This window comes from Lutra lutra, chromosome 6 (genome assembly GCF_902655055.1).
Source record: "Lutra lutra chromosome 6, mLutLut1.2, whole genome shotgun sequence".
NCBI classification, from domain to species: domain Eukaryota; kingdom Metazoa; phylum Chordata; class Mammalia; order Carnivora; family Mustelidae; genus Lutra; species Lutra lutra.
In genome coordinates, this window is record NC_062283.1 from 12360829 (window position 1) to 12382398 (window position 21570).

The 21570-nt window shown below is 53.2% G+C and overlaps 1 protein-coding gene across 3 annotated transcripts in view; it reads right to left on the minus strand.

Annotated features, from left to right (window-relative positions):
* JARID2 (jumonji and AT-rich interaction domain containing 2) overlaps positions 1-21570 on the minus strand; it is a 257939-nt gene that overhangs the window by 24968 nt on the left and 211401 nt on the right. For all 3 annotated transcript variants that reach the window (XM_047734111.1, XM_047734113.1, XM_047734112.1), the window contains one exon: positions 6746-6981. In XM_047734111.1, coding sequence (XP_047590067.1) covers positions 6746-6981 — 236 coding nt within the window. The remainder of the gene's footprint in view (positions 1-6745; positions 6982-21570) is intronic.

Genomic DNA, 21570 nt, shown 5'->3' on the forward strand with positions numbered 1-21570 from the left:
AGCCCGGGGCTCTCGACGAAGGCACACCACGGACACAGCCAGGAATGTGAGGCTGACGGCCTCATGCTTTCGAGGTCTTTAGACCAACGTGCCCATCCTCCCACACAAAACACAGTGCCCGCCAGCACGCCCGCAGCATGGCTTCCTGGGGGATTTAACAATCCCACTAAGTGCTCTTCCAGAAAACCCACATTTCACAATGACGACCTGTCCACTTGCCAGCCATCACCTGTCACGGGTTAAGGACATGGACAGCAGCAAGTTGCTGTGCCCGTTTAGGGACACATGTGTTCTCTCTCTCTCTCTATCACACACACACACCCTGTTCCAAGAAAAGACGTGCCTGCCATTCTGTGTGCTCCACAGAACAGCATGCTCTGCCCACAGAATTTTTAAATCTAGGTGCTAAAAAAGGGAAGGAAACCAAAATACCATACAGAGAAAAGAACCAGCGCGCTCATATGGCCTGGCTCCCATGAGGGTCACAGGCAGGCCGTGGTCGTGCAGACAGGGCCCCGTGGAGCAGGAATGTGCCCCATCTCTCCAGCCAAGCAGAGGACGCCTGCCTGCCCTCTCCTGCACGGACAGTCCTGGGTTCTGACCCCCGACAAGCTCCATATTCAGTTCTATGGGAACCGCGGGAGCCAGCAGCCTCTGTGCACAGCCTGGATGCAGCGGTAATCCTGGGACCCGTAAAAATCACCCTTGTTTATATAAAGCAAAACCGGAGAGAGATGGGTGGACACCGGAAATGCATCCCTTCTGAAAGATGAGGAAGGGCCCAGCCCGGAGCTGCTGTGGGGGACGCAGTTTGGGGTGGACATCCTGTCCCAGCTCTGCCTGCCGGTGGCCTCTGATACTCATTTCCATCTTGGGCTTCAAGTTCTCATCAACAACAGGAGTTCCACACACAGACTCCAATGTACCACAGATACCACCACCTCCAAAAGGCCGACTAAAAATTACCCAATACCCAGGAGACAGAACCAATAACCAATAACCCCCACGAGGAGGGGCTGCGCCCCCAAGGGGAAGCAGACCAACCAGCCGTAGTCACACACTAGACAAGTCCTGCCAGGTTGAGACATGCGGCTCCAACTGGCCCCGCAGCTGCCCTGCCAGAGGAGCCAGGTGCCCCCAGATGCGGCCTGAGTCCCAGGGACCTCTGCCCTGGGCCCCGTCCCAGCCCAAGAAACACACTTCGCCCACATGGAGCAAAACAAAAACAAAACCACAAGTTTCCTGTCGGGACCCAAACCAGTGCTGTCAGAACCCGCTGGAGCGTTTGTCCCGAAAACAGACCACAGGGCCCCACACCCAGGTCTCATCCACTAGGTCTATGATGGGGCCCGAAAACTCGAATTTCTAAAGAGGTCCTGGGTAACGCTGAGGCTGATTCAGGGACATACTTGGAGAACAAGGAAGCAAACTACCAGTAGTAGGAGACTTTGGAGACAGAGAAGGAAGCATATTTCTTTATATGCCACAGATCACACACAGTCCAATCCATCAAAGCCCTCCTTGGTATGAGGCTGTGCTCCGTAAGCCAGCTGCAGGGCGTCTAGGGAGTCAGGTTTCCAGTGAGCCAGTCCGGACACCACGAGGGGCTGGGCCCCACTGGGGACAGCAAAGGGCAGACCCCGGGGGGTTACAGCCACGGCCGCCACTGCTCAACCCCCCTACAGAGAAGCAGGACCGGCCAGATCAGCTGGGGCACAGAGATCTGGAATAAAGAACAGGAAATTAAAACACACAAAACTAGCCGCCTGGCAATAGTAAGTGAGAAACACATTGATACAACCTGGGGGGGAGGCAGACCAATTTCCCACGGTGAGTACCACTGATCCGGAACAGGAAGGAAAGAGCCGAACACGAAGATCTCTATTTTTTTTCCCCAAATGCTTCCATTAACTAAACACATACCATTTAGAAAAACAAAAACAGTGAAATCCTGCTGTGGCTCTGAGAGACTTTTCCATCAAGACACAGGCCTCAGGGACCCAGGATCTTCAAAGTGGAAGACGTGCCCTTTCGGCCTTTGGTCTTTGCTTAACCACAGAGATGACAGCCCCTTCCAAGGCTTCACGCAGCCCCAACAGTGCGGATCCCACAGCCTAACCCCCTACTGCGGATGCTGATCTGCTCAGCAAGGGTGGGAGCCCCAGCTCAGAGTTCCCCTAATGCTTCTGGCCCCAGCCCCGCCCTGCCTCCCAGAGCACCTGCGGGAGACGGGAGAGCCAGAGCGGGGAGCTCTCTGCCTCCACCTCAAAGAAGAGTGCAGTGGCCCTCAGGCCACCCATCTGTCCTGGGGGCACCTGATGATCTTTCCTGGCACATTAGGGGAAGGTCAATTTCCTGCATTTCCTGCACAGCAGAATCTACAGAAGTATCGTGCCACCTTCAGTGGGAAAATGAATCTCCTTCTTTACCTATTTCTGTCAGCTTGAATACCAGTGGTTACTCCCAGGATGTGCAGCCAACTGCCTAGCTCTACCAGAAGGAGCAGTTACTCTATTCCTTTCCTTTCTCTCTGTCCTCACAGTCCTCCTCGAGAGCAGCCGGCTATCCAAATCCTATACGTGCACGTCCACATCACAAGCTCGGAGGCTAAAGGCATCTCCCTCGGGACTCATCAGAACAAATGAACTTGATTCTGAGAAATAAGTTACAGAGCCTGGAAAGAGCACACTTCGTGAACTGTATTCCTTCCTCCCACACCCCACGGCCCACCCAGTGTGTTATGCCTGCCAGCAGAGGCCACGATCCAGCTCACAAGTTGGCCCAACCCAGGAAGGCATCTGTCCATCCCACCCACAGGGCTACATGTCCTAAGATAAGGACCAAACAGGACCATCGACCTAGGACCCACCTGTCTGCACACACACTTGCCTACTCCTTGGCCTGTCCTTGTCTTCAGGGGTCCAGCACTCAACTGTTACCAAAGAAAACAAAGGGAAGGCGGAGGGTGCCACCTGGCCACTGAGGGTTTCTCCCCCACCCACCACTTTATCAAGCAGCAGCAAGCACTGAGTTTCAGCTTAACAACATGCCCAGGTCACTCAGACAGCACACAATGCAGTGGGTCTGACGTCACTGGCACAGGCCCTGGGTAAGTCCTTGCCCAGAGCACGTGAGAGGTCACCTAATCCACTGAGGATTAATGACGGTGTGTGTATGGGACAGAGCCCTCTGCATGCAAGCCCTTGACCTAAAAAACCCTCTGACCAAGTCTCTCCTTCTCTCAGCTCTGGCTGGGTTTTCGGTCTTTGCCTCCCACTGTCCCACAACCAGCCCAGCTCTGCAGGAGCCCGGGCGGGGACGGGGCGGGGACGGGGCGGGGAGCGACGGACGACATCTGCAGCCTCCTCTCCCACCACCACCCACCGGTCACCTGAAGCCCGGGTTCCCCCAGGCACGCAGCCAGGAGGCAGCTCCAGGCTGAGAGACTGTCCTTGCTTCCCAAGCAGAAACCCCACAAGCGGGCTCCAGTCTCCCACCAGAGGGAGCTGCTGAGTCGGGAGCCTGGGCCCATTCTGGCCCAAAAGAACTGGGGAGGGGGCCGGGGGGAGGGGTGCTCAGGAGAAACATCTGCTGGCTGGGCAGAGCCCACCTGAACTTCAAAACCTGGACTGAAAACCAAAGAGTCTGAGACGAACAGAACTGCACCAGGCAGGCAGCGAGTTCCGGGAGGGCAGGCGGGCTGGTACAGCAGACCCTCTGCATGAGAGAACCAATAAGAGCACAGGACAGAAAGGAGAGGCTGGATTTGGGCAGGAGCCCCTAACCCTTGGACAACACCTGCTCCCACTCCAGGCGACGGAGTCACAAACACCACACCACCAACACACACAAGACCACGTACAGGCACAACCTGGCAAGCAGCCCGGTGAAAACCCCAAAGACAGTCCGGACAGTGCAGCTGATCTCCTGACCTTTTTTTTCTCTGGACGTTGCTATTTCATTTTCCACAACTTAAAGAACAACAACAACAACTACTCCCAACTCTTGGATCAGAGTTTAAACCTCCTCTTTGAATCCTTGAGGCCAGGACCATTTCAGCAACCTGTGCACAGCTTATTGTTGTGAGGCTGGAGCTCGGCAGACCTTCCCGCCAAGCGTGTCACCGGCCCTCACCGTGCTGCCCGGCCTCAGTGCCACATAGAAGGACAGGAAGGTGACTGCTTCTGCTGCGGCCTGACAATCCACTCCCGGGCTCACCGGCCACACAAACCTCTGCACCAGGAAGGATGACCTCCTCGTGACGCTCTTGGAAACCAACATTTCAGAATCTGCTCCCGGGGCCTAAGGCCACTGTCTTACCATCCGGAGTGTGTTACGGTCACTCAGTGCATTAACACTGAAAGGGCAGGTTAAGGCAGTGAAGACGGAGGCATCATGGACTCCTCTGACACCAAGCCCATGTCCACATTCTCCTGCCACTGGCCCCTGACAGCCCCAGGGAGGCCCACACGCGTGACAGGCACAGCATCGCTGCTCTCGTAAGGGCGCAGGGCTCAGAAGCTTGGGCTCTCAGGAAGCACGGACAGCCAGGGGCACGTGGCGTCATGCAAGGTAACGGGGACGGGGCTCTTACAGTAAAGCCAGCAAGTGATCAGTGCGTCCGAGCGCATCAGCGCCAACAGGGTGAAGCCCCTTCTGGGCAGCACCCCCTTGACAGCGTACCCCCTGCTGCCCACCACCCTGAATACTGTCCACGTTCATCCTTCTGTCTCAGGCAGACCCAGATAGTTAATCCTACGATTTGAAGTTAAAAATCAACATGTCCTCTGGCCCATCTTTTATGCGGGTGAAGGAGGAAAGATTGGATTCCAGTCATTTCCATCAGGTGGTTACAAAGGAATCTGTGATTTAGCTTTATGGACCTCATTTTCTCGGTCTTTAAATAACGGGATTTGGTGGTTTCCAAATTGTCCTTCCGTTTCCCCAATCTTGCTGACAGGGGAGTGGGCATGACTGCCTCCAAGTGAACAACGGCAGCCAAGAGGTTCAGGTATCAGTGAAGGTCGTGGTCAGCACCAAGTGAGAGGGGAGCCCTGGGCAGGCCCTGCTGGGGTGAGGAGACAGGGGAGGAGGGGAGGTAGGATGAAAGCCCTGTGCAGGGCATGGTGACACCCCGCCTGCAAAGATGGTCCCCTGAACAAAAGCCCACGAGCCAGGCTCCTGCAGGTGCTCAGGGACGGGAAGCTGCCCTGCGAGGGGTACCCCGGATCTCTCCTCTTGACTCCAGGCTGCACGCGTGTGCAACGGGCCGCACCTGCGTGCCAGGGAGCACAGGGGTCGAGGGGTGTCCCCGTCCCCCCACCTCTTCCCTCCAGCTGTGCAATGCCTCGCGGTCAGTTACACAGAGACATCCTGAGCCGAGGGGCCCCGGCTGACAGCCGAGAGGGGGCAAGGTTTAAAAGATGCCACACGTACTTGCTCAATCTCAAGATACCAGGGCAAAGGATGAAACGGTGGTACGTGAGGAGCCTGGGAACGAAAACAGGATTCTCGCCCTGTTCACCCACCCCCCGAGCTGAATCACCCATAAAGGCGAGGATTAACACTAATAACGAACGTGGAGACACACGCACACTCCCACGCACACGAATACACAGCAAGAATACGCATGTCCAGGAGAGATCGCCCCATGTATCATCAGGAACAAGAAAGGCCAGATGGAAAGAAAAGATCTGCAAAGGCAACGACTCCACCGTGTCCCCGCCATCCATTCGTCATTCTAGAACACTGCCACGCAGGAACTCTCCTCCGTCCTCGCCCTGACTCCATCTTTTAGATTACAGTCTCTGGTCCACTCTGGAGAAAACAATAGCTCTGGGTCATAAATGCCCTGTGAAGAGAGCTTATCTGTGCTCCCCACAGCTCCCTGACTTCAAAATGCAGTGAGGAAGGAGCAGCGGGGACAGGATAAATGCCACCGACCCGGGGGACACAGCCGCTCCAATGCGGGCCTCTGGACACCTGCCTGTCTCCCGAGCCAGCCTCCCAAGACCCTGAGAAAATCACCGTCCAAGGCCGGGAACACCAGCAGTGGCGGAGCTCGAGGCTGTTCTTGGGAGGTTCCCAATAGGATCTGTGTCATCTGCTGCGACTCTGCAGTGGGGACAGTGGGAGGCTGGCTAGAGAGCTGGGTGCAGCCGTGCTCTGTGGACCCTGAGGGGCAGATCATGTGTCCCCCACTGCTCCCCAGCACAGGGGAGCAGCTCAGCAGCGCACGCCCAGGCACGTTGTCTGCGCCTCAGTCCCAGAAGAGACACTAACTTTTCACACAAAGAACAGAGCAGACGTCCAGGGCTGTCCCTGGATAGCACTCCAGCCGGCAGGCCTGCTGTCCAGGTGTAGCTTCTCTAGGCTCACCCTGACAGAGCAACAGACTCTGACTCATCTGGCGCCCGAGACACGAGGTTGGGAGAGAGGTAATGCAGAGGGCAGGCTCCCCTGTCTATTGCCAACACCCAGGACCCGGGGCGTGCTCCAGGGCTGATGGGAACACACCCCCAGACCAGCTCACGGACGTGCACAAACCCCTCCGTGCAAAGGCGAGGTTTCCCTCCCCATCCTACCTCTGACCACCACCCTTCTGCGGCGGGAGCCCTCTCATTACAGATCTCCTGAGGCTCTGACTCACAGGCCCCCTTTGGTTAGCTGGTGACATGGGGAGGTGGTACCTGGCAGACAGTCACCGGTGTGGTGTGGTCACTAGTGCAGCTGGGCCGGGCTTTACCTGTTTCCGTAAGTCCTGAGCCGACCGATGCAGAGGGGGGTGGTGGTGGTTAGCAGCGAGCCCCTTGGCCGAGGAGCCCGTGGACGGGGCTGCTGGGGGGTGGGCCGCTGAGGCCTGTTCCCTCCGGCTGTCAGCCCGGTGATCGCTGTGCTTCTCCTTCCCGGGAGTGGCCTCTTTGCTTTTGTGTTTTTGAACAGGTTCTTTCTCCCGTGTTGACCTGCTGGAACCATTGAAAACTAGAAAGGAAAGAGAGAGAACGAGGTCACCTCAGCAGAGACTGTAACCACCAAGCGCCAAGGCCCCAATGTCAAAGGGAAAGAGAACATTCTGGACGGCCCGTGAACCCATCCACACTCGAGAGCGACCCCAAGTCAAAACATCCCCCACCCGTCCCCACAACACAAAAACCGGGAATAATCCCAGGCCCCGAGACAAAACCATTCGAGGCACAGCCAAAGAATTACTTGCTGGGGTTGAAACGCTTGAAAATCTATTTTTAAAAATCCCTACTGAAACAAAACCCAGCCGCCCTCAGAGTACCAACATCACTCCTTAAACAAAAAGAAACTAAAACAGAAAAACAAACACAAACGGTCCCATCCTGAGTCCTGAGAACAGGACGGCCCCGCATATGGAGAGACGGGAGAGCTGGAGGAAGACTGTATACCTCAGACACACGCGCCGGGGACGGACGATCTGCCCACACATACGGGTCAGGGGCGCAGCTGCTGCACCTGCCCCATTGGTGACCAGAGGAAACAGTGTGTCGGAGCTGGAGCTGGACCTGTTTCTGTTGCAGAAGCCCGCACAGTGGTCACAGCCGGCGGATCACACTGTTCCCCACAAACCAGGGTCACAGCCGACAGGTCATGCTGCTCCCCATAAACCAGGGTCACAATCAACAGGTCACGTTGCTCCCCACAAACCAGGGTCACAGCCGACAGGTGACATTGCTCCCCACAGAATCCAAAGGGACCAGGAGGACATGAGCGTCAGGCCCATGTTACAGATGAAGCCAGCGGAACAGGGTGGAGAAGGGAGTGCTTGGCAGAGGCCCAACCCCTCCCCAAGCCCCGGATGCTACCCACCAAGCCAATTTAGAAGAGGACGGCCCTGTGCTTGGCATTTTTATAGGAAACTCCTATTTGGTTCCTGTCGGGAGCTCCCTCTCTGCGTTACCGCTGGGGCTGATGATCACAGACCCTGGGTACGGCCCCTCTGCACGGAACCCCTGAGCCTTTCCCATCTGTTCCCCCCACAGCACAGGTCTCCCCTCACACCATCCCAGGGGTGGTGGCTGCCTTCTTCGGGGGAAGGACAAAGGCAGGACAGACAGGAAAGCTACAGCAAGCCCTGGCACCTGTCCCTTTAGAAAGGGTCCCAGTGCATTTCCTGACGAGGGGGAGCCTTACAGGTCACGGCGTCCACTGCCCTCGGGAACCTCTTCTCCAGCCCACATTTGCCCCGAAGGGGCTATGCAGAAGTCCCTTCCTGCTGGCATGAAGAAGCCACATGCCCTGCCACCCCCGGCCCCCATTCCGAGAGCTCAAAACCCACGAAGCCTGTCTCTTCTGAGGACGGCTGCCTGCACGCCGCACGCCCAGAGCTCCCTGAACTTTCTCTTTCACCTCCGCTGGGTCCCTTAAAGGCCTGCGATGCCTGGGAGGTTGCAAATATTTTCCTCTTCTCTATCGTGCGCTTTCCCATCTGTTGTGAGGCTAGATCTGCTAACCCATTTTTTTTTTTGAAGTTTATCTTTGCATTCATTCTTAGAAAGCCCGCCCCTATTTCCAAATGCTAAGAGAGCCCTCCACGTCGCCTCCTGATTGCTTCCTGATCCCAATGCTAACGCAGACGGGCTTGAGGCCCCTTGTCACGACCCGGCAAACCATAGAACAGAGAATTACCATTTCCCATGCCCAGACTGGCTGTGAACTTCCGTCTCGAAAGTTCCTCCCACCCAGCACCAGTGACTACCTCTTCTACACAGTTTCAATCCCGCAGCTGAAGACCCCCAGCATCACCAATCCGGTGTGTGGTCCCGCCCTGCGGGAGGTTCTACGGGACACTCTCAGTGACAGGGAAAGTGCAGGGCTGTAAGCAGTGTAAGCACAGAGCCCGTCAGCCTCACACGAGCTGGAAGTGTCTGCACTTACTTTCAAGACAAATTAAAAGCAGCATCCGTACGAAGCCCTACTTCAGTGAGATTAAGCTGAGGACCATGAGTCTGGGCGATTCTTGATGGCTCGCCCCTTTCCTAGAGCCGTGAACACAGCTTCTTTCCAGGAACAACATGGGAAGCTGGCTTGTTTGGGGGTTCTGTTTTTTTCTTTCTTTTTTTTAATCTCAAATATTCTATACTCCTCTGTGCTTTGTCACGGCTGCTAAGAAAGTTGCAGTTCTGCAATTACTTCCCTTCGTTCGGTTAAAGAGATGTGCTTCGACGACTCTGTCCTTTTGGTAACACTGTGCTGGACAGCAGCTCAATTCCCAGCATGGCCCTCTGCAACCCAGCAAGTCTATCTGTCCCACGGTGCTCTCTGTACAGTGGGGAGGACGCATGTCCCCTGCATGGAGCTTGGGAAGCCTCATCAGTGCCTGTTCAGAAGGACCAGCTCAGGTGACTAAGGAAGGAGTCAGACCATGTGGCAAACCCTCCTTTGGCTTTCTGTCCTGCCTGCCCAGAGCAGTGTGAAGAAGGGCTTCCATACGGACAAGTGGCTGGCCTGGGCAGAGCTTGGTTTCGTGGAAGAAAGATATGGGGCTGGTGCCCAGCCCGAGCAAGAATAAATAAATGCTAACCACAAACCCAATTATTTTTCTACTGGCTTAATGACCAACTTGACCCTCAGGGGACTCAGAGACCCTTTCAGGGGATTCCCTAGGTCAAAATTATTTTTGTAATTATAACAAGACCCTCATCTGCCCTTCTCACTGTGTTGAGCTCAGGAATGGTACAAAAAGAAGGTAGATTAGCATCGGGGAAATGCTGATCAAAACCACCATAGGACACCAACCACTTCACATCCACTAGGATGGCCTCCTCCAAGGACAGATAACGGGGAGTGTTGGTGAGGACTCAGAAATTCTACCCCTCATTCCTTCCTGGTGGGAATGTGAGATGATGCAGCCACATTGGAAAACGGGCCAGAAGTTCCTCTAAAAGTGGAAGAGTTACCATATGACCCAGCAATTCTACTCCCTGGTATGGACACAAGAGAAATAAAATGTCCACACTGAGGCCCCACTCTTGGTTGTGATTCACGTCATGACTACAGGATCCTGAGATGGAGCCCTGCCTTGGGCTCTCTGTTGGGTGGGGAACTGGCTCAAGATTCTCTCTCCGGGGGCACCTGGGTGGCTCAGTTGATTAAGTATCTGCCTTTGGCTCAGGTCAAGATCCCAGGGTCCTGGGATGGAGCCCCGTGTCCTGTGTCCTGCTCTCTGCTCAGCAGGGAGCCTGCTTCCCCCTCTCCCTCATCCCTTCCTCCAGCTTGTGCTCTCTCACTCACTCTCTCTCAAATAAATAAAATCTTTAAAAAGATTGTCTGCCCCTCCCCCACTCATGCACCCGTACTCTTTAAAATAAATACATCTTTAAATCTATATCTCCACAAAAAACTTGTGTGTAAATGTTCAAGGCAGCATAAATAATTAAAAACTGGGGGGAAACAAAGGTTTCATCAACTGGTATTTAGAGAAACAGAACAGGATACTGTCCATCCCAAACAAGGAATCAAGCGCTCACACGTGCACTGGCGTGAAGAGTCTAGAAGGCGGCTATGTAAGTGAAAGGAGCGAATGACAAAAGGTCACATCTGGTAGGAGCCCACTGACATGGAATGACCAGAACAGGCTGATTCAGGGAGCCGGGGGCCGATGAATGGTTGTCAGCGGGTTGGGACGTTTCAGGAAACTGGGAATGACTGCTGATGGGAACAAGGGGGACAGGACACGAACCGCCACCGAAGCGGAGTGTGGGGATGGCCGCACAATTCAATGCGCAAACGAACTACTGAACGGCATGCTAAGATGTATCCTAGGATTTGGGACTCAGACAGTTGTATCTCAACACAACTACTGTTTTTTAAAAGGGGGCCGGGGTGCCTCAGTTGTTAAGCATCTAACTCTTGATTATAGCTCAGGTCATGATCCCAGGGTGGGAGATCGAGCCCCCCCCCCCCCCCAGCAGCACCCTCGTGCTGGGCTCCAGGCTGGGCGTGAGCCTGCTTAAAGTTCTCCCTCTCCCTCTGCCCCTCCCACCCTCACAGGGTCATGTGCTCTCTCCTGAAAACAAGTGAGAACCGAAACCAGCGGGCAAAACACAAATAAAATACTCCTACGGAGTGACTACATCATCACCAGTTCCTAGCAGTCAGCAAGAAGGCAGGCAAGAGGAGCCGGCTCTCACCTCCGGGAGTGATGAGCAGCACAAAGTATTACAGGTACGAAATCCCGACCCTTGGGTGTCTGTACTTTGTGTGACAAAATGGCAAATGGCCATGAAGCATTCCTCCTGCGCATCAAAGGAGCTCGTTTCCAGGGAAAGGCCAACGCGTGTGATGGTTGAGGGTGCAAAGCTAGCCGTTTGCACGGAACGCTATTTTCACCAGGAAGAAGGACTGACTTAGTGATCTGTCCACCGTTTTGTTGTGGAAAGTAACAAACCGTTTTGGCTGCCAGGAACGGAATTTACGACTTCGGGCCAAAGTCACAGTCGTGGAAAAGCTTTCTCTGCCACCGAGTTCCAGAGCCTCCCCACACGAAACGCCTTCTCCAGTGAGGCCAGGGGACATGCAGGACTGCTTGGCTGCGTTTCGTGAAAGGTGCCGACAACTGGGAGAGGTACTTGGTGAAGCGTTATTTTCAAATGATCAACACAAAACATGACAAAATTGTGCAAGGGTAAGAGATCCAACCAAAGCCCAAGGCAAACCGATGGATTTTAATGTAACAGAGCATGAAAGGCTCCCCCGACCAGAGCAGACTGCTGCACCCACCGACCTTCAGGAAACTACTACTGGCTGAGTCTGGGTGTGAGACCAAAGGATAAAATCACCCTCCCAGATTGCTGCCTTTCCCAAGTATACTTTCGTCTGAGACAAAACAGAAGAACCTTGCCATCTTCTCCTAAGCCCGATATTAAAGAGATTTCAAAAAATGCAAAACAATGTAACTCTTCCCAGGTCTAACTTTTGGCCTTGGGAATAGTTACTTTCCAGAAAAATGTTACTTGTGTTGACGTGTAATGCGTTTGTGTCATTTTTTTAAAAAATATTTTAGGGGCTTCTGGCTGGCTCAGTCACGAGAGCGTACGACTCTTCATCTCAGGTTTGGGAGTTCAAGTCCCATGTTGAGTGGGAAGATTACTAAAAATAAACTTTACAAATAAATAGATTTTTAAAAATATTTTAAAACTCCCTCACTTTCAATTTTAATATGGCAAATACCCGTACATACAATCCTTCAGCGGGGTGGGGAGTGGGGGGTGGGGGTGGGGGTAGGGGTGTGTGTGTCCCTGACTAGAAAAGGGTCTCAAAACCAAGACCCCGGACATTGCCAGGCTGGAGCAGCTTCTCCACGGTTAGCTCCAGCACGAAGGTTTCCATATATCTGGTGGCCCCTGGACTTGGGTCTAGATCTCGGAACCCCCCCCAAAATCTCAGGCTCTAAGAGGAATCTACCTAAATTTGAGCCCAGGATTCATTAGCGATTTGACCTCAGTTTCCCATTTACCACCTCACAGGGTTGCTTGGAGGAATTGGAGAGAGAATATTTGTCTACAAAAGGGGCTGGCGGGCTGCGAAGCCAACACTGGCCAAGCTTTGGCCAGGTGGGACCCCCACACTCTTTCTGACAGCACCCATGCCAGAGATGTATCAGGACACTGCCACACACACTGTCATCCCACTCCTTTCCAAACGAACCACGGGACAAGGCCACTTGCTCCACAGGGACCTCAAGGAAATCCGTTAAGTGTGGCACTGTGGTTACAGCCAGTGAGAACTTTCTGAGATCCGGAAAAATCCAGATCCTGCATCAGCCCTCCCTGCACAGCTAGGGTGTGACCCTGACACGGAAGAAGGGCTCCCCCCAACCCCGGCAGGGAAGCGGTGCCTCAGGGAGAAGGGCGAGGGGAGCCTGGGAGCCATGGGGTCCGGGAAGTCTGCGCAGCCGAGCAAATGCCACGAACCTCATAAGCCAGACTGAAACACAGCACTGCAGACTGTTTTGATCAGATCGTCGGAAGAAGAGAAAGCATTCAGAAAGACAAAAATTAAAAACTGGATGAAATTAACGTTGAATTGCAAACAAAGAGACGGCTTTCCAATGAATCCACTTTCTGTAACCACTTTGCTATTTTTTTTTTTTTTTACAGCAGCCGTATACCCAAATGGCAAACACAGCCAAAAAGTCAAATCATGTGTTAAATGGGAAGAAAGGGGGAGAAGGGGCGGGGAGTGGGGGGACGATGGAGCCAGAGACAAGGTATATTTTGTCCTCAACAGCTCATTAATTTTAAGTGTCGTGGGAACCTGCCAGTTTCACCCCTCCAAGTAATTATCTTTTGTCTTAATTTGTAAGATTCTCGAGAAGGAGAAAGGAAAAAAAAAAGCTCACTCTCACAGGGAAAGACTAAACCCTGTGAACATAAGAGACAGAGAGAGAAAGAGGTGGATGGAGAACTACGCACGCTCTCCCCCAATTAAAAGGAATAATTGGACTCGTTTCTTCAAGGGGAGAAAAAAAGCATTTATCACGGTGAACTGTATTAGGAAACTGTATTGTGCTCAGATACAAATAGCTTTACATTAATGAACAGAGACAAATATATTGATTTGTATACACATACGCTGAAGGTTAAATGGCCTACAGACAGTGTTTTCACACCATGGCAAGCAAAGACCGTATTTTGATTTAGGGTTACTCCGTGCCCGAGCAGCTCAGAGCTGCACCCAATCAAGGATGAAAAAGAAATCAGGCAACACAAGTTACTCTAGAAGCCTCTCTCCAGCAATCCTACAGTCGCGGGGAAGCTGGAAAAAGCTACACGTCCCGAGAAGGCAGCTCCCATTTCCAGCTCCAGGGAGCTGGAACGCAACGCCGTGCCCCACAGAAGCTCAGTGCCCACAGCGGGTCGCCAGCAGGTTCTGGGGGGAGGTCCAGGAGGCAGCCCGTCAAAAGCCAACCACAGGGTCTTTAAAACCTCCCCATACCCACGGGCTCTCGTAGGGATGTGATTAGCTCGTTTTGATTTTTTTGTTCCCAGATCACCAAACACATCTGTGTCTCCATTCCCTGAACCACAAAACCAGCTGCCTCCTCTTATCTGTCCTCCAGGAATCGCTCAAGTATTTAAAATAAACTATATAAAATGCCGTGCATTCTTCGGACGGAGGAAGTGGGGCAAAGAGAAAGAGGCTCGGCTTCTTCCAAGGTCCTGCTGTCATGGCAAAGCAAGGGCCACATGTGAAAGCAGTGACGCCCCTTGAACAGAGCTGGCAAAGGACGAGCGTCCACGTGGGCCAGTGTCTGTGCCCGTCCCAACCTTGCTGATTATTTGTGCGAATGAAAGCACCTCGTCGGAACCCCAGGACGTCATCCTGATGTCCTGATGTGTTTTGTTTCTATAGGAGACTAGGAGAGAGAAATCCCCACGTGGCATCTGGCAGAAGTTACAGGACACACGGAGATGCCTCCGTGCCAGACCTGAGCTAAGGGGGTTCTGACGCCTTCGCCTCCTTGAAAGACAGAAGTAAGAGCAGGAGCCACTGTGGGAAGCCGGGCTGCCAGGTCCGCTAGCTGAGGCACGAAGACAAGGAGGAAGGAATGAACCCAAGACCCAAAGGCTGGACCAAACACCAAATTCCATAAAATCAGACCCGCTCCCTGTCCCACCCCCAAAACAAACCGAAGGGACAGAAAGGGAACCGCCATAAACAGAGAAGAGCATGTGACGGAGGGCAAAGAGAAGCACGCCAAGTTTCTGATCCCGAGCCAGATATTTAAATGGAAACGTCCCGTCATTACAAGGCGTCCTGACTTGGGGAAGACAGACTCCATCAATTGGCTGGCATTAAATCCTTGTTACTGTACAAAAGCTGCGCTCACTCCCTGGAGTCAGTTCAACTTTGAGTCACTATTGTCTGAAAACAATGGAATGTCTGCCAACCTTGTGCCCGCTGTTCAAAGGGATTTTCACACAGCATGTGTGTGAGTGGCGTAACCCGGGCTGCCCGGGGCAGAAGCCACTCCCGGGCTGGGCGGTGGCACTCATGTGGGCCGCGACGGAAGGCAGAGAGGACATGTTTGGGTCAGCACAGGTCCCGTTACAATCTCCCAGCACAGCTCACTCAGACCGGGGGCCGGGGCCAGGCCACAAAGCGAGGCGGGAAATCTCCTGGCACCCCGACCTCCAGCATGGCAAGCAAGCTCTACGGGTTTACGAGGTGTCTGCGAGACCCCTCTGGGATTCTACATGCTGAATTCCTACCACGTTGACTTATGAAAAAAACAGGAAGGAGGGTGCCTGGGTGGCTCAGTTGGTTAAGCCTCTGCCTTCCAGGCTGGGGTCATGATCTCAGGGTCCTGGGATCAAGCCCCACATCGGCTCCACACACCCCACAGTGCTCTCTCGAGTAAGTAAAATATGTATCAGGATTTTTAAGGCAAATTAAATTTTCTACATGTGAACTTAAAGTATTTAAGTCCTAGAACATTTTTCTACCATCGGAATCTGGCTGCCACTGGCCCAGGATCTAAGAAAGTAAACATGTCATGGGTACTGATGTACAGTAATGGGGCTGGATGGACCTGCCATTTAAACATGTTTCTTGCATATGTTCCTAGTAACTTCTGAAACCCAAGTTTAAAAGGGCATAAGACCTTTACGAGAATATAAAGGTCAGGGCAACAAAAAGACCATAAATCAGGATGAGTGGTTTCTGTCATTGAAAAATGGTTTCTTGGCCCTTGGCCCCCAAAGGAGCGGAGGACAGGACGAGACAGAGTAGGATGCTGACCAGCTCCCCGGGACTGCACCCACATCAGTGGGCTCTAAGACATTTGCATTCTCGAATGTGCCAGAGGAGGACCTGGGGAGGGATATCTGGCAAACAGCCTCTTGGGACGGTAGGCAGTCGGCCGAGAGGGATTTCATGCTTTATCACTCTCAGGAAACAAGACAAAGGGCACAGAACGAGGGGTTATATTCAGAAGAGGTGTGCATTAAGTCTTGAAGAACAAAGGATGTTTTTGCGGTCTGGGGGTTTCAGAAAAAATTCTGTATGGAAGGGGATGACTTCTAAAAGGCCGGCCACATCTGAAGTAATCCTAAGATTTCCGGCCCACGTCTGGATCTGCACAAGGCGTCTGCACGTGCCCACGGCACACTGGGAGGCACACCCGTGGGAAACGTGCAGGATGCCCGTGGAAGGCTCCCCCACGAGTTCCAGAACTGCTCACTTTCAGAATAAAAATATCAGTACAGAGAAACTAAATACAGGAATGTTTTTATTTCGAGAAGGATCGCTGTCAGCATTCTCCAAATACTGTGGACCGCTCCTGTATCACAAACACCTCTCTGCCCACCCTCCAGCCAGGAAACAAAGGACTGTCGAAAATCCTGCATGCACGTTTTACAGTCTCTGGGAACAGTACCTCTTCCGGGCCGAAGGTTCCCCTTAAGACAGGCCAGATGAAATTAACTGAAAATATTAAATACTAAGCAGTCTGGCGAGGAGCTGAGGAATTCAATTTACAATGCATAGCATATAAACACATCCCAGCCAATTTTGGACAACAAAACTGATTAAAGACTCCGAAAATCTAATAGAATACGTTCATTTTTTTTTTCAGAACTGCAGGGTGTGCTAATTCTTTAGAAGCATCATGGGGTGAGACGCCAGTTAGAGGACGGCAGCCAGCGCCCACTGTCTTAAGAGCTCACCGAGCATCAGGCACCGCGCTAAGGGCATCTGTCATTCATTCGGTCCTAACAGATTTTTGTTTAATAAGCTACAATTCACACACCGTGTAATTTCCCCATCTGAAGGACCTACCGATCCCGTGGATTTTTGCATACTTAGAGCTGTGCGACCCATGACTGCAATGCCGAGTTCAAATGTCTGCATCGCCCCAAGATGAAACATTGTGCCCATCGGCGACTGCTTCACAATCTCCCCTTTCTGACCCCAGAACAACAGTTTTATTGTTATCAGCTGTTTATGAATGGAGACGGGGAGGTTCCAGGGGTTTAAGTAACTGGCTCACTGACCGCTGGTTAGGAAGGCATCCGCGCCGGAAGCTGGTCTCCATCCGCTGTTACTGACGGCTGCGTAAGCCCCTCTGCCAGGAGCGGAGCGGCTCTACCGTGACCAGGAAGAGGAACCCCCACACTAAAATAGGATGGCCCAGCCCACTGTCCTAGCATGTGTGGGGATCCCGAAGGTTCTGCCTGGAATACTGCATTTTGTATCTCCCTTTCTCTCTCTCTCTCTCTCACACACACACACACTCTTAAGCATTAAAAAAATCGTTGAAAATGGCACTCCTTTTTTTTTTTTTTTTTAAGATTTTACTTATTTATTTGATACAGAGAGAGCAGCAGTGTGTGAGAGAGCACAGAGAGGGAAAAGCACGCTCCCCACTAAGCAGGGAGCCTGACATGGGGCTTGATCCCAGCACCCCGGGATCATGACCTGAGCGAAAGGCAGACACCTCATGGACTGAGCCACCCAGATGCCCAGCATTCCTTTCCTTCTTTAGAAAGAAAAGAAGAACAAAGAAAAGGCTGCAGGCATCTGGGGGAAGACAGGGGCTTGAGCGTGGTGCCTACAAACCACAGCACTAAGGCCCCAAATACAGACACAGAAGATGACGAGCCAACGAGACCCTCTGCCCCAACACTACACACACTACTTCTCTTCAAAACCACGCTCCCAGCCCAGAGTCCAACTATTGGGAAAACTCACTTGCCTCAACGTGGGGGGGGGGGGGGGAGAAGGAGGTCGGGACAAAAACATGAAGCTGCCAGAGGTGAGAAGAAGGTGAAGAGGATACCCCAGGAAGAAAGAAGCCTCTCCCAGCCGTCTGGGGCTGCCCCCACTGCAGTGAGACCCCCATCCCGCCCTGCGCAGACACGGGACGCACCTCCAAGGTAGGACTGGGGTAAACTCATCCAAATGACTGCATGTGGGCCCTGGTACAACAGGCCCTCAGTGTGACTCCAAAAGCAATTAAATCACGCCAGCTGCGAGTTGTTTAAAAAGTCTTCTGAGAAATGTTCCTCTTCAGAAGGATGAGCACGGAGAGGAGGGACACTCTACATGGCTCCTCCCATTTCTCTAAAGGGCAGAAAAGCCTGTGAAAACTCTACCATGGGGGCTGATGCAAAGAGTGGACTCGCCCCACGTTCCCCTCTGCAAAGGAGGAGGAACGCCCAGCCACAGCAACAACAGTGACGAAAAGCAACGCCAAAGTCATCCCAAATGAACGTATTCGTGCCTCTGGCCACGCTCATCCCACTGGAAGAAAAATAACCATGAGAACGTTTCAAAAACAAAGCCATTTCAAGTACCCACTCGTAACATCAGTGCCCCAGAGCAGGGTTCTGACGGCGTGGGTTTGTTTCCAGACAGGGTTATTATGTAGGGCCCTCTTGTTCGGATCTGGGAGGTCCTGGAGATGGACGAGTGTTCTGGAAATCTGCAGAGCTGGTGGGGTAGGAGCTGCCGGAGGTGTCATTACCAGGACCCCGAACATGAACCCAGGGCTGCAGATGCGCATGACACGGCCCACATCACGTCAGATGATGCCTTTTCATAAACAAATGCCTTTCCATGAGGATGCTCAACGGACTGGAAATGAGAACATCAGAGTCCAGGGGCATGTCTGCAAAACGGAACACCTGCCTGGGGATAGCGGGCCCTCGCAGGAGACGGCTGGGGGCAGCACTGCGTGGCCACAGAGGAGTGTGGTCACAGGCCCACCTGGACACTGGTGGAAGCCCAGTGTCGCGGGGTGAGCCCGGGGGGCGTGTTCTCCCTGGTGCCACCTTCCACGGGGTCAGGTGCCACGCCTTACCTCCACACACTGGCCAAGCTACACTAATACTTGAAGTGGTCACGTTCCACATTTTATTAACTTCCCCACATTTCAGGGAGGGTTACTGTCCTGGGGCAGGATACAGATGTTACTGGACGTCCCCACACACCTGCACATCCCCAGCACACAAAGCAGGGAGAAGCACCACTCTGACACTAGGAACCATAAGAAAGCAGCTTGCATTCCATGTCCTGGTGTGAAAATGATTAATGGTTCACAGGACCTGCCTGACCACACGATAAGGATGCCCTCATCCAGGTCCAAATTTTAGTTAGGGATCATCACCCAGCTCAACAGGGGAGCCTGGAAAAGTCCTTCGACTGGCGCACACAGCAGTGCCCGTCTGCCGCCGTAAGAAATCCCAGCGGTGGCCATTCCTGTCCGTGAGACACGTACGGAGAACTGTTCTCTGTGCTGGGTCAGAAATGAACCAACGACTGCGAAGCTACTGTATCTGGCTCCTTTTGCAGAAGAGGAAATTAAGAATCAGAGAGGTTACACACCGTCCCCAAGGACACACAGCTCATTTACAGCTTTCCAAAAGGCAGGGTACAGAGCTCCTGGTGACTATGATGCTAATAAAGACCTCTGTAGGAACTGGGCCAAAAACAAAACGAAATGAAAACAAACACAGAACGAACACGTGATGGGCAACCTGGTGTTACAATTCCAATTAACTAGAAATGGCTGAGTAAGCTGTGCAATGCTGATTATTCCATTTTTGAAGACCACATTTTACTTGTACCACTCTTGGGTGATGACATTCTCGGATCGAGGGCTCCGTGGAAAACCATGCCTGCAGGACTATCCTCACGGCCTCCTGCCTGGAGCCCGACTCCCAGTCATCCCTGGGACGTGCTTTAATAAACCCCTGGTGGCGATCTCTCTCCTTATCACCACCTCCTTTCTAGAAGAAAGGCTGCAGAAAGGACAGCGTGAGGCAGGTCACCTACCCCAGTAACTCAAGTGTCCCTCCTTCCTCTGCAACTCGTTCGAAACTGGCCTTTGTCAAAGGGGACCCCCCCCCGCCCCCATTTTTCTTTTCTTTTTACATTACGGGCCCTACTGACTTCTCTGCTTGCAACAAAACCACTCTGTCTCTGGGTCATCTGAAGTCGGAGCAGCACTGCCAGCGGCGCGGAGAGTTCTGAGCTGGCCTCCAGCTCCTTCCCTTCCACGGGCGTCGCAGAGAAGCACTGCCGTCTTGTACGTTTTAGTTATTTGGCGACCAAGCACATGAAGGCCAGGCGGGCCACAGCACGAGCACAGACCCAAGTGGACGCTGCCATCCGGACAGGAGTGAACCCCGCCATCGCAGCACACAAGCACTCACCCCCTCCCCCTGCCACAGAACCCTGTGCGGGCCGGCAACATTTCCAAAACCTCGACTCTCAGCGGCCACCTGCCTGCTTCGTGACGGGCGTTAAGAGCTCAGATCTGCCGTGTCCCCCACCGTGAGCAAGACCACCATCCACCCCGACCCCTTGATAGTGACTCTTGTACAGGAGAGAACGTAGGCGAACACTTCCTGAAAACTCTGGCGCGCGTGGGAAACAGCGCTCAAATCACACCTTCACACAGAAAAGCAGGCGAGGGAGACCACCTACCAAGACAAGTTAGAGGAATCACCCTCTCTCCCAGGGATTTCTACCACCAAGTCTACATACTCAGCGAACAGAGAGCCTCCAGACCTTTTGCTTAGTGCCCACCTTCCAGGCGAGGAGCCTGAGGCTAAGAAAGTAAGAAGCTTGCTCCAAGGAGGCAGCCATCAACCGCGTGGCCGGCGCAGACACGTGAGAGCCCAGTGGGTCAGAGTCCCAAGCCTGGGCTAGGAAGCCCTGCAGTCCGCTCTCCCCACACCGCATCGCCTGGTTTCGCCAACATGAAAGGCCAAAGGTGGAGGAAACGCAGCGAGCATAAGGCAGGCTGATTCCAGAGTGGGAACCGAGCCTAACTGGCTCACTGCCCTTGCTGGGAGATTCCCCCACCCTCCCACCGCCCCGAGCACCACACCTGCACCCATTTCCCATGGCACCTACACTCCCACTGACCCAGGCCATCCCCGTGGGTCAACGGCCTGTCTCAAGTGACCTTGCCATTTCAGTGCGATGGCACCTCGGTGAAAACCTCAGTCTCCGTAACCACTGGGGCAGTGGTCTCTTAAAGGGTCTCTTTTTATTTTTGCCTCTAAGCTGTGCACACTCCGTCCCTCAGAATGCTATCCTAGGTCGTCTGCCCAAAATGCACATGTGACCACGGAACACCCTTGTCAAGGTTAAGTGCTTTACTTCAGGAAGGAAGGGAGGAGGCAGGGAGAGAACACCCTGCTCCCTACATCACAGGACTCCTGGACACTACATCTCGGCTCACATTCTCTTTCCATGCGACCTTACAAAGGCTTTGGTACCCAGATGCCCAAAAAGGGAAAACAAATTCACAAAGAACATCCACACGAAACTCCGGAACACTACTTTTCATAGAGTCCGAACACTCGAGTACCTTAGCTCCTTGTACCAAGCGGCCCCCACTTCCTATCAAGTATGTTTGAACCTGGGTGTGACGAAGGCTTATCAAAGTCCTCGGACAGAGGGCCACACCAGGAACCACAGGAGAGTGAGAAACACAGTGATGGGGGGAGGGCGTACCTGAACCAGACATTAAGCCTGTGTTGTGAAAACACGCGGAGAGCCTGAAAGTCTGTTTCTGATCGATTCTCCTCT